General features: G+C 43.2%; 1 protein-coding gene across 1 annotated transcript; it reads left to right on the top strand.

Moving 5' to 3' along the window:
• The first annotated feature begins 2,393 nt into the window (after positions 1–2,393).
• eral1 (Era-like 12S mitochondrial rRNA chaperone 1) lies at positions 2,394–13,287 on the top strand. Its single transcript, XM_083636580.1, has 11 exons — positions 2,394–2,586; positions 3,377–3,526; positions 3,692–3,819; positions 3,916–3,993; positions 4,080–4,126; positions 4,212–4,273; positions 4,435–4,547; positions 4,628–4,990; positions 6,242–6,391; positions 8,943–9,023; positions 12,854–13,287. Exons 1-11 carry the CDS (start codon positions 2,484–2,486, stop codon positions 12,974–12,976), a joined length of 1,398 nt encoding a protein of 465 aa, XP_083492706.1. The 5' UTR covers positions 2,394–2,483; the 3' UTR covers positions 12,977–13,287.
• Positions 13,288–13,889: the final 602 nt, after the last annotated feature.

Genomic DNA, 13,889 nt, shown 5'->3' with positions numbered 1-13,889 from the left:
TGTACCTCCCTCCATCTTTATATCATATTACTTCTGCACATGTTATAACTTGACATGACATGGCTATGCACGTCATAACTTGACATGACATGACATGGCTATATGCACATGTCATAACTTGACATGACATGGCTATGCACATGTTATAACTTGACATGACATAGCTGCACATGTTATAACTTGCCATAACTTGACATGACATGACATGGCTATGCACATGTTATAACTTCACATAACTTGACATGACATGGCTGTGCACATGTTATAACTTGAAATGACATGACACGGCTATGCACATATTATAACTTGACATAACTTGACATGACATGACATGGCTATGCACATGTTATAACTTGACATGATATGACACGGCTATGCACATGTTATAACTTGACATAACAGGACATGAAATGGCTATGCACATGTTATAACTTGACGTAACTTGACATGACATGACACGGCTATGGGAATACACTCTCAAGCATTCAAGCATTCCCTCAACTGGCAGCAATCTTTATTGTGGTCCATCTGTCTCTCTCTAGTAATAAAATTGTATCAATACTGTGGAGAGGGCAGGTGGGCAGTCGTAATGGAGTAATTTATTTTAGTTGTCACAGAAATATAAGTCTTTGATTAGGGAGCCATACACATCAGGCTGCACAAATAGAACCTTTCATCAAATCACAAAGCATGTGACACTATTGACCGTGGATCCGTCTCAGTGGGTTTGATCTATCCCTACATGATTCATAACACAATATGGGACGAGCACGATGATGCAAAATGCAAAAGTAATACAATACAGGGCAGATCTTTTCCCAATGTACCAGATGAGAGTTACATTTAGGCCAGTAAGGTGCATTGACAAGCTGTATTTGTGAAAGGAACATTCACAAAGATGTTAATCCAAAACTGATGATCATCACTATTAAATGTCACTTATTTATTTTCACAATAATGTCAAATTGGGTACATATAGGAGCTCTATGAAAAGCAAAACACAGAAGTCCAAGTTTGGTGGCCATTCAATGGGTGTTTTGCCCAACTTGGAGCTCTGAGCCATTCCCACGAATGCACTGAAGGGCCCAAGGTAAGTGCATTTGCTACCTCTTGTTGAAACACTGTCAAGCACTGCTGTTGATTACATAGCACTTTAATTCACATTTCATGTTTTTTTCTTTTTTCAATATTTTATTTTCCGATTTTTTTTTAACAATACACAAACAAAACAATCAAACAAGCTCAGTCACAGGAAAAAAATAAATATATATATATATATATACACATACATATTATCGATGCTCAATATTGCAACATGGTGCCAGCAGCTCCACAAGGTGCTTGTGCTTGTAAGGGACATTGTGCATGGGACCCCACGCAAGGGGTCTATGAAAAACCAGCCATGCAAGTCACCCATGGCCCCTAACCTCATCAAGGTAAGCTAGAAACGGGTCCCAAATAGTTGAGAATGTTTTAAGTGAGTTGGTCCTCAGGAACCTAAGTTTCTCCATCCGTATGACAGAGGTCATGTGCGTCAACCACAATTGAAAAGGAGCAGAGACATTTCATGTTTTTGATGTAACGACAGTGTTGGCCTTGGTACTCAAGCAAAGTAACATGTTACTCATTATAAAAGGTTGTTACTTTATGTATTACACGCCCACATGGCTATGGTTGTTTTCCTCATGATGATTAGTTGTGATGCTCTCATACCAAGCTAGCTTAGATGATAAATGAAAGAGAGGTTTACTTTGTCCAGGTGGAAGTATTCCTGCTACTTTTAATGAACAAAAGGATAGCAAGGGAACATCAGACATCAATGCTATTGGATTCCTCTAATCATTCACACATACGTGCACAGGAGAGGCAATTGAGTCATACAGCTTGTCAAAATGAGTTTGTATTATATCCTTTCTATTTCTTTTCTTAGCATTTTGCTGTTACATGGTTATTCTGTTGTCATAATCACATTATAGGGGCACTAAGGGCACCTGTAAACTGTGGAATTGTGTGAAGCTTAATCTACAGATGCAATCATTGTAAGTCACTCTGGATATGACTGTGTCAGATATATTCCTGCAATGTTTGTAAATAGTAATATCAAACAGTAAACATCTGAGATGGGGCTCCTTCAGACAAAGCCCTATCAAAACTGGGTCAGTGGTCTAATGGGGATCTATTTGGAAGTCCATGCGTGGGGGTATCTCTGCTTTTAGCCTATTGTATTATTTTGAGTCTAAATTCTGACACACAGTGGCTAGATGTAGTGTTTTGCTTGTCGGTCACCAGAGGGCGGTAGAGCCCCAGCTGCAGTCCAAACCCCTGTGCGGACGCTCTTGTGAAGAGGATACGTTTCTCGTTGGTCAAACAACATGGTCGCATCCTGTCGACAATGTGAATGTAAACAAGCAGGCCACGATACCCTCGCAGTCGTCTTACCTGAATTAGAGCGGCTGTAAAGTAGTAACTGTTCAAAAAGCTCCATGGCTGCCCGCCTGTGCTGTCGGGTTTTCAGTCAGTCCGCCGTGTTCAGGGAGGCGGCGGTGTCTGCTGCACGAGGAAATGCGTCATGGCTCCTCTCAGCCGGTCAGTGAGTCTCCTCTGATTCTCAACCTTTTCTCATATCAAGGAGGACCCCTAATTTGGTCCTAGAGCCACGGACCCACATTTTTGATGACATAATTTGTCTTCGACGCAAATCTGAGAATATGTCTTTATATCTAGATGTGATTTTGTCCAGAATTCCATGAATATCTGTGTTGTTGTAGTGGTATAGAGATAACAGTATAACTATAACATTGACGTAGACGTAGTCATTCTTCTACATTCTCTAATTGTGTTAACTTTAAGTGAAATAATGGTGAATTCATCAATTTGCTGGAACTCCCTCAATGACCTCCTGGTGGTCCCAAGACCCCACGTTGTGACCACTCTACGTCCTTCAAGTCTTCATTTGGTTATTAACATCCCAGCTAGCAGATCATGGCCGGGTGGCCACGCCGAAGACCATCGGGCCATGTTTGGCTTTACATGCACATAATAGCCAGTGGTTTAAATACAAAGAGGCATGTTAACTATGGCCTCCAGCATTCTAGGGCAACATACCCACCAGTATTATGCAATTATAAAGTAAAGTATTTGAACTGTTCCCAAAGAGTATTAAATCCACACAAGCACCACGCAGCTCATAATAGCTGCTTCTGAGATTAATTTATCACAGAGTGTACAAGTCACCCGAATGCACCATCAGACAGTGTCAGCAGCAGCTCAGAATAGAATATCCTGAGCTGACATTATCATCCATGCAAGCAAGCCAAATCAGTCAGTCAGTTACCTTGCAGCAGTGAAGTGATGGGAGACGTTGATGTCTTTACAGGAAGTGCTGCCTGCGGCCGAGGGAGGGATGGATTTACCGTCGCCCCCGCCTGTTTTATTACGTCGGATGCGTTTCTGAATAGACTGGCCAAAGGCAAAGCAGCAGAGGCAGATGGCGATCGCCTCTCGGCCTTGGTTCCACCTGACAGTGGTAATCAAGCCTCAGTGGTTTACACCAAAAATGTCATCTGATTGTTTTGCTCCAGCACAAAATGCTGCAGGCTTGTTTGTCTGTTATGGTATTTTTCTGGATGCAGTGTTTACTTTGATCGTCTCTCTGATCATTCAGTTATCTTTCATTGCCGTTTTCTTTCAGGAGAACAGCTATCCCTGTTAATGAAACATCCAGATCAGCCTGAGAACCCAAAGGTTTTGAAAGTGGCCATAGTAGGAGCCCCAAATGCAGGGAAGTCCACACTGTCCAACCAGCTGCTTGGCAGAAAGGTACCTCACCTCTCTTGACTGTTCCCTTTTCTAAACCTGCACGCTACAATGCATCTGTCTTCATCATGTTGTCATGGCGATGATATTCTCTTAAAGGTGTTTGCTGTGTCCAAGAAAGTACACACCACACGGACACGCGCCCTCGGTGTCCTAACAGAAGACGACACACAGATAGTAAGGGCTTTTTCGGGTCACAATATCAAGTGAATAATTCCATGCAAGAGTCATACTTAAGTTGGTATGTATATTTTTCTCTTTAGATTTTACTGGACACTCCTGGTCTCACCACTCCATCGAAAGTGAAAAGGTGATTTCTCAGATCGTTGGGTTTATTGGAAGTCAGTCAGACTCTAGCAGCCGTGAAATAACAGACGTACCCTCTACCTTCACAGACACCAGCTGGAGAAGTCATTGCTCGTGGATCCCTGGGACACAGTAAAGGAAGCTGACCTGAGTAAGACATGTCATGTAACCCTCCTGTGAGACACTTCTTGAGCTTCAGTTTCCTTTTCCAGCACGAGGAGGCTGAATTATGAAGAGAGGAATCTCACACTTGCAGTGAGTGCCCTTGGCTGAGCTCCTCATGCTTCTCATGTGGCTTGTGTTCATTCCCAGTGGTGGTCATGGCCGACGTAGCGGACAAGTGGACGTGCAACAAGCTGGACTTTGAGGTGCTCAAATGCCTGGCCCAGCACCCCGACATCCCAGCTGTCCTCGTCCTCAATAAGGTATTCTTTCCCAGCGTATATGCTCTTAACAAGCAATCTGGGTCGTCTCATATTCGGACCAATACTCTTCTGTATTTCAGGTGGACCTGGTGAAGAGTAAGAGCAAGTTGCTGGAAGTCACAGTGGAGTTGACGTGCGGAGTGGTGAACGGACGCACAATGCGGGTCAGGACGGTGATCAAGCCTCCGTGGGCTGAAAAGAGGTCAGACAGAGAGACAGGACCTAAGAGGTCAGACAGAGAGGCGGGACCTAAGAGGTCAGACAGAGAGGCGGGACCTCCAGAGTTATGGCCTGACAACATGGAGCCCGAGGGCAGCGGCGAGACCAAGGCTGCGCTGAGCAAGGAGCAGCTGAAGGCGCTGAGGAACCAGACGGGCTGGCCTCACTTCAAGGACGTCTTCATGCTCTCCTCTGTGGACAGGGAGGACGTGGAGACGCTGAAGGTGCACACGAGATTGTGATCACAGCAAGAGAAACTACCTGATTGTCGAATTAAAGTAAAAATCCACCCTGAAATGCTTTTAAACCACTTAAAAAAACAGCTCTTGATTCAAGATTCAAGATGAATTTTAATAGCATTATAGTGAGTAATCATATTACAAATGAGGAATTTGACTTAGTGCAGTATGTAGCACAGCAATCACATCAATAGGAGAAGATGGAGCAAACAGAAAACAATCTCAAATTATAAAATGATAAAGTGCAAAGTAAAGGTCCTATAAAGTGACATATAATTAGGATAGTGTCTGTGGGATAATCGTGAAATGTCTATTTAAAATGTCCAGTAAAAGAACAAAGTCATTTAAGTGATATATAATCGGGCGGGAGGTGTAAAATGTCCAGTAAAAGCCCTATAAGTGATATATAATGCGGGGTAGGATAGTGTCCGTCCGAGTGTCCATGGGGGGGACCCCAGTCGTTGCAGAGCTGGTTGTGGTATTGGCGATGCACCTTACATTTCTTGGCCCATTTTTTTTTTACCTTTATTTATCCAGGTTAGCCTCATTGAGATTAAGAATCTCTTTTTCAAGATGGACCTGGCCAAGAAAAGCAGCATGAAATAAAAAAGTTACTTTACTTAGTTACTTACTTAGTTATTACAAGACATACAAATGTCATTAGAAAATTGTGAATTGTCACATGGAAACAATTGAACAGTTAGCATAATGATGTGCTACATACTGCATGTCTTCAGTAATGATAGATAGTTGTATTAGTATTTGTTGTATTCATTTTGTTATGTAGTTATTTTCAAAGAACTATAATTCACTATACTTATGGTTTTCTGCTGCTTTGGGAGTGAAACGCCACCATCTACATTTAAGAATGGCTGCAGATTGATTTCCTTTGCTGCATGTATTCTGTTATCTACAGATTAACAGACTACCAATATCTCCAAAGCATTTTGGCAGTTATATTACTGTAAAATATACATAATATTAAATGACAGACTTATTTGCACTAGGTTGTTTTTAAGCATTCATGAGTATTAAGTAAAAGTCACAGTGAAATGAAAAAAGACTTTCACCTTGTTTGCTCATTCTCCATATCACACCTATTTAATAACAATACATTTTTATTTTCTCATATTTTTACATCAAAACCCGGTTACTTGTAATTCCTACAAAACAAATATATTTTACGACAGTGTTGTTTAACACCTAGTTTTCATCATCTTGTATCTCTTGTATCAGAGGTACTTGGTGGTTGCGGCCCGGCCCGGAGCCTGGCATTACCACAGTGAGGTTCTGACGGACCAGATGCCACAGGAGGTCTGTACCAACATCGTCCGGGAGAAGCTGCTAGAGTATCTGCCCCAGGAGGTGCCCTATACTATGACACAGGTAACTGCTCAGGACAGATGAACACATATTACTGTTAAATGTAAACTAACTCAGTTTAATAATCTGATAAGAGATTAACATTGAGAATGTGGCTCCATGGACCTAAATCAGGGGTCACCTTTTTTAGCTTGTCACCCACTTTGACGTCACAGAAATCTAGGGACCCCAGACGTTCAAATTTCATCAGTGACATCATCAATTATGTCATGTAACAGTATGATGCCTTTTTTTCCTCAGAGTTCTGACTATATAATCTAATCTTAGAATTCTGACATTTATTTTTTTATTTGTTATTTCAGGCGACCCCATTTGAATTCCAGGTGACCCCACTTGTGGTTGAGACCCCCAGATTGGGAACCACTGACCTAAATAGTAGTTTCTTCTCAGTAAACTAGTGATCTGATAATTATCCACACAAGATCTTACACTTACACTGGTGGCTCAGTGGTTAGCACTGTTGCCTCACAGCAAGAAGGTCCCAGATTCGAACCCTGGTCCATCCCAGGTCCTTTCTGTGGTGGAGTTTGCATGTTCTCCCTGTGTTCATGTGGGTTTCCTCCGCCCATCAAGACATAATTAATTTTAATCCTGTCACTGCCCCCTGACCAAGGCATTGACAAAAGAACTGGAGTTGATCCCCAGGCACTCCTCCTAGTTATAAAGGTGCTCTTATACTCGAGCAAAGCTCCGTGGGGGTGGGGCCCCGCGAGTCTCCGTGAGTCACCGTGCAGACCTCGCGCTGGGGGTGATGCCATTATACTCAGAAAGTGATCAGCGTGTATTGTACAATGGTGAGAACAGCCCGTGAAAAGTCGCAATGAAACGCTGTGCAGTACTGAGTGCGCTTTCACTCTCAAACGACCGCACATCAGCACATCAAGGACTCACCAAACTTGTTTTTACTGAAAGCCGTTTTTACTTCTCAGCCCTGATTGCCTACTCTGTGCTGCTTTTAATCTCTCTCAATCATGCTCTCAACACAACACATTTACTTGGTGAAATGACTAAAAACGAACAGTTGCAAATCTAAGTTTATAGCCTACCACATGGGTCAAGAAATGTGGTGAAAACACAGCTCAGTGTTCAGGGTTCAGTGGCTCGAAAGCAGCCATGTTTGGAGAGTAGCTCGCGCTGTTAGAAAAAAAATCAGGCACAACGCGAGCGGCCGCTGGAGCTAGCGAATAACCACGCCCAACAAATTTACGTAATTTGACGCGCCCGCCCCTCGCTCCACCCCCGCGCCCTTCACGGCAGGGTGAGCATAATTCAGCCTTAAGAAGGTTCCTAGTAGAGGATGGCTCAAATGGAGAGGATGAATTTCCTGACAGGTGTAGTGATATGAATACTCCATCAGAGGGCAGATCCTTCCTACCCATGCTCCTACCCTACATAATGAAGAAGACCTACTCACACAGGTGTGCTAGATAATTAGGAGGCCAGGCTGCATGTCTGTCTGTGTACCTGTGTGCTGTTGTGAATAAATCCACAAGTCTGAACCCAGGTTTCTTTATTGAATATAAGAAACATTACAACAGGGACAGTGAAGTATAACATATTATAAAATGGCTCTCTACAATCAAGCAATCTGATTGGCTCACAGCTGTGGTATATTTAAATATACCACAGTTAGAGCCACTCCGCCTCTGAGAAAACAAATGGTGAGCATGAAATGAGTTCAGTTCCTCCGCACAGAAGGTGTGCTAATCAGTTAAATCAGCTAATGTAGCCTAGCCTTTGGTGACGTAGCAGTCCAGGTTTCCATGCATCTGCAACTGCCTCGATGTACAGGAGGTACCATTGTTTTGAGCGTTATCTATGAATAAAAACTATTTAAATCAGAGCTGTTTAGTATACTTTCATATTGCCATACTTGGTAACCATTTTATAAAAGCAATAGTTCACTTCAGGCTATGATATATGCTTATTATACCACACCTAAGGGTGTTTTGGATTGAAGCACGACCCTTAGGCGTGGTATAATAAGCATATACCACTGCCTGTCATGAACTATTGCCTTAACATAACATAACTTGAATCTTCTACACAAGCAAAGACTTGTGGGATTTATAACAAGCCCTTCTTCAGTTTCAGTTTCAAGTTTATTTTCCATTTGCATAGAAATTTACATTAAAATGCATTGGAATTCTTGCTCACAAGCCACACCTCCAACGTGGTATGAAAAAGAGAAACACAAATACAGAGAGCACATGACAGACACTAAACATGGTAGACATGGATACATTCAGCATGTCAGCACAGTGCATGGTAAAGTATAAAAATGATTATAAGAAGGCGACGTAATAAAGTGCTGTTATGCCATAATGGCACGCTTGCATAGTACAAAAATAAAAGGATAAAATAATAAAATAGTACAGTAATAGCAGCAGATCTTGGTTACTGCTTCCAGGCAGCAGCAAATTGGATGTCTCCTATTCCACCTTGACCCATTTTAAAGTCATTACCCTCTCAACTAACTATTCAGATGATTCCAAACTTCATTGGGTCTTCATGAATCAATACCGTGTTAACATTTAACCGTCCTTGTTTTCAGTATGTTGAACTCTGGCAAGAGAGAGACAACGGGGAGCTCGATATATGTGTGAAACTTTACGCCAAGAAAGACACGCACATGGTAAGTTTTCTCTACTTATCTACAGCTCACTCTTACTGTATTGTGTAAGTCAATGTAACATAGGCTGGGTGAATGGTGCGTTTTGTTGCTTCAGCTTGAAAGCGCTCTTTACTTGTTGGAACCTCCCGCTCACATCCCGAATCATTTTTATTCATGAATAAAAAATCAACCAGAAACATAGCATATATACATTGCACCAACAGTATTGGGTCACTGCTGTGTTTACTGCTTGTTGGCACACTTATGCAATTTGTTATGCCAAGTAGGAGATATCAGAGCCCCGCAAAACATTCCCACATATCCTACTTGTAATTACCAACGGGATTGACGTGAGCGATTATTCCCAGTTGGCAGTTCGTATTAACCGGAAATCCGATACATATGACATAAAGTCAAGAGCCTGCTTCAGCGCAGCAGTCTGTCAGGCTGGCAGGCGTCTGTCAGGCTGGCAGGCAGCAGTCTGTAAGGCTGGCAGGCAGCAGTCTGTAAGGCGGGCATGCAGCAGTCTGTCAGGCTGGCAGGCAGCAGTATGTAAGGCTGGCAGGCAGCAGTCTGTCAGGCTGGCAGGCAGCAGTCTGTCAGGCTGGCAGGCAGCAGTCTGTCAGGCTGGCAGGCAGCAGTCTGTAAGGCTGGCAGGCAGCAGTCTGTAAGGCTGGCAGGCAGCAGTCTGTAAGGCTGGCAGGCAGCAGTCTGTAAGGCTGGCAGGCAGCAGTCAGGCTGGCAGGCAGCAGTCTGTAAGGCTGGCAGGCAGCAGTCTGTCACGCTGGCAGGCAGCAGTCTGTCAGGCTGGCAGGCAGCAGTCTGGCAGGCAGCAGTCTGGCAGGCAGCAGGCTGGCAGGCAGCAGTCACGCTGGCAGGCAGCAGTCTGTCAGGCTGGCAGGCAGCAGTCTGTCAGGCTGGCAGGCAGCAGTCTGTAAGGCTGGCAGGCAGCAGTCTGTCACGCTGGCAGACAGCAGTCACGCTGGCAGGCAGCAGTCTGTCAGGCTGGCAGGCAGCAGTCTGTAAGGCTGGCAGGCAGCAGTCTGTAAGGCTGGCAGGCAGCAGTCAGGCTGGCAGGCAGCAGTCTGTAAGGCTGGCAGGCAGCAGTCTGTAAGGCTGGCAGGCAGCAGTCAGGCTGGCAGGCAGCAGTCTGTCAGGCTGGCAGGCAGCAGTCTGTCAGGCTGGCAGGCAGCAGTCAGGCTGGCAGGCAGCAGTCTGTAAGGCTGGCAGGCAGCTGGCAGGCAGCAGTCTGTAAGGCTGGCAGGCAGCAGTCAGGCTGGCAGGCAGCAGTCTGTAAGGCTGGCTGGCTGGCAGGCAGAGGACTTGAGGGTTTGAGACTCGGAGAATATGCTCCTCCGATGGAGGCCAAATCCTCCTCGGTACACGATACAAAATAGTTTATTAATCCCCTCAGAGGTAAACAGAGTGCCACCATACATACTGTACATATAGGACAGACAACGGGCGGGACAATAGAAAAACGATACACATCTCAAGCAGTGCAAAATAAGGAGAGAGCACATATTACATAATGACATCAACATGGACTATTCATAATCATGGAGGCCAACATTACAACAGTCCTCGGTACATCCAATATCATCAACACCATATCATAAACAACATTACAACAGTCCTCGGTACATCCAATATCATCAACACCATATCATAAACAACATTACAACAGTCCTCGGTACATCCAATATCATCAACACCATATCATAAACAACATTACAACAGTCCTCGGTACATCCAATATCATCAACACCATATCATAAACAACAACAGTCAACAATGATGTTCATTAAAACAACTTCACCACAGCAGGTCCATCATAATGTCACTTTAAATGACTTTATATTTTGCACTTCATAATTTGTGGTTGTTTTTCTGTATTGCATTTGTCTCTACTATTGATGTGACCGCTGCAAATGAAAATACTTGCAATAAGTTGAATTCCTCGTTCGTAATCTGATTGCTTACTGTGGCTATTAAAGTGATTCTTGAATTAAAAACAGAATAAATTGGATTATCCTCATTATGCAAAGATGGAACTGGACTTCTCTTTCCAGTCTAGGCCAGCCTATTGTCAACAAGGTCACTGAGGTATTTATAGGAGGAAACCACCTCAATGGCCTCATCTTTGATCAGGACAGGGGTAACTGCAGATTTTCTTCTTTTTAAAATCAATAATAATAAGCTCCTTGGTCTTATTTATATTTAAAATCGGGTGGTTTTATTTCCCCCCCTGACACATTTCACAAAGCCATCTACCTCCTGTTGGTAAGCAAGGTGGTTGGTTGTCTTTGAGGATGTAGCCAATGAGTGCAGAATCATCCCACGTTTTTGGGAGGTTGCAGCCAGATGCTGGGCTTAGCCTGTAGTGGGAGGTTTATAATGAAAGGAAAAATGGGGGGGAAACGGTGCCTTGGGGAACTACCCTGAATGACACCTGTAACACACAGGCTTCTGATATTTATATTAGCTATTTCCCCCCATATCTCAGTTCTCCACTTGCACCAGAGGCATTTTTTCATGACTTGTAAATATTTCAGCAGCTTCTCTAAACCATGCATATTTGATGTTAAAAAATATTTTGAAGCTCCATCTGCAGCGCCGACATGTATGGTCAATGAACTCCAGGAGCGGTGCATCAGACCAACGCCGTCCTTCAGCTTTATATTTGGCACAGGAGTGACAACACTAGACACAACTTCTTCAGTTTGGCTGTTAAGACAGGGATAACTCACAGGGACACTTCACCAAAATACCCAAGCTACTATATTTTCTCAATTATTCTACACACATCCCAAAGCTGCCATGTTTTAGTTCAAGCACAAAGCCTTAGTGAGAAATACTGTCAGAAAAAAAAATAGACTGAATCACAGGGCTTTGTAGGAATTGAGATTAAAAAACAATACAAGAATATATAATAAACTAAAGACCATGCCCCACTAAACTCAAATAAAATCAATGTGCAGTATGTATGAATACAATAGTGGACAGTGGACACAAATGTTAAACAGTCTTAAGTATTTATTGTTTTACCAAGTATTTATTGACAGTTGCCAAACATCAGTGAACTGAGCATGCCTTGTAATCTTATCATCCAAACACACACACTCATACACACACACACACACACACACACACACACACACACACACACACACACACACACACACACACACACACACACACACACACACACACACACGCAGCCCAGTTCCCCCATAGACTTTGTGTTATATTATTTTTCTTATGTCACAGATTGTGTAGTTTCACCAAAACATTTGAATTAGAGTTGATGACTGTTGATTTTATTATGTTTTATTACTTTATTTGCACAGTTGGTCACAGTAGGCTTGACCCACATGCACTTAATGAATTAATACTGTACAGGGACAGGATGAATACAATATGCCAAAGAAACAAAAGATCATTGCATCTGCTTCACCAGAACATCATGTCGCTCAGCAGTTCATTTCATTGTGTCCTTTTTATACTCTTCTTCATAGTTTCACAACTTTCAGTACCTACATAATGTTCAATTGAAATTGAAATTTGTTTTGTTTTGTTTTTGTTCTTTTTGTTTCTTCATTTTGGCTCTTAAGGCCATGGCACACCAAACGAACATTTGTCTTTGTTCGTGTTTGTTCGTGTTTGTTTGTGTTTGTTTGAGAATGTTCGTTTGGTGTGCCATGGGCTTTAGGCTTTTGAGTTGAAGGATAAAAAAGTATTAAAAAAGCCCATAAGTTCATACATTTGACTTGACTTGGCACTGTGTTTGCAATATGTAAACATAAGGCAGTATGTATTCAGCAGTGCCTCACGTTGCTGTGTCTCTACAGAGAATGGTGATTGGCACAGGAGGCCAGATGGTTGCGCAGATCGCACGCGAGGCAGGCGAGGACCTGAGCCGAGTCTTCCTGAGGGAAGTGAGGCTGAGGCTGTCAGTCAAGCTGAGGAACTGACGAGGATGGAAGAAGGATCGTGACGCTTCGAGCTTCAACAGGCGGAAACGGGTCCGCAGCATGTAAGACGACTCTCCACATGTCTCTACACAGGACAGACCAGAAGAGTAGAAGTGCGGATAACATCTCATCATGATTGAGAAGGAGGCCGTGAGATGCAAGACATCCACAGTAACAGAGCTCCCATTGAGCTCCTGTGGGCTGTGAAAGATCCCGTCTGACAAAGAAAAATCACCATAATTCTACACAAAACTCTTCTGAATAATGACTTATTTTTCTTTTTCGTTTTATTCGCTGTATCCTTTCACGCAACCCCATAAAAAAATGTTTTAGAATGTAAGACTTTTATTTAAAGATACTAATAACAGGTTATCACATTAGGGGGAAACTGATGACACACGTGCTAGATTCTAGCTAGAAAAACAGGTAGCTCTTCACAGATTTGCTTTGCACTTGCATTTGGTTCAATTAATGCAGAATTCAGAGATGTTTCGCTGCAAACCCTTGGGAGATATGCATCAAGTAGAGTGGAGAAGTCATAAAATTCAGCAATGGAAAGCAGATTAGACAAGCTGTAGATTCATTTGTCAATGACATATTTAAAAAACAGCAACAACACAGACTATCATCATCAGATGGGTGTTTTGGCACAGGCTTGACACTGTTCATGGCCGAGGGGGGCGGGCCAGCTGCAGAAAGCTTGATGCTTTATCTTGGGCTCTCAGAGCTTTTAGTTGGCGGGAGGCTCGTGCTAACACGGACTGTAGATAACTGAAGTGGGACCTGCACAGTCATGTTCACTCAAATGTCCCTGATGTACCGACTCCCTCCACTCCCCCTTTACTCTCCTCTCTCCCACTGCCTTTGAAGTATGGCTATCCCTTCCAGCCTCCCTTTTTAGGCCGGTGCTTGC

The sequence above is a fragment of the Poromitra crassiceps genome (assembly GCF_964638095.1).
Source record: "Poromitra crassiceps genome assembly, chromosome: 1".
Classification (NCBI taxonomy): Eukaryota; Metazoa; Chordata; class Actinopteri; order Beryciformes; family Melamphaidae; genus Poromitra; species Poromitra crassiceps.
The sequence above is the reverse complement of the archived record's forward strand: the minus strand, read 5'-3'. Positions and strand labels throughout refer to the sequence as shown.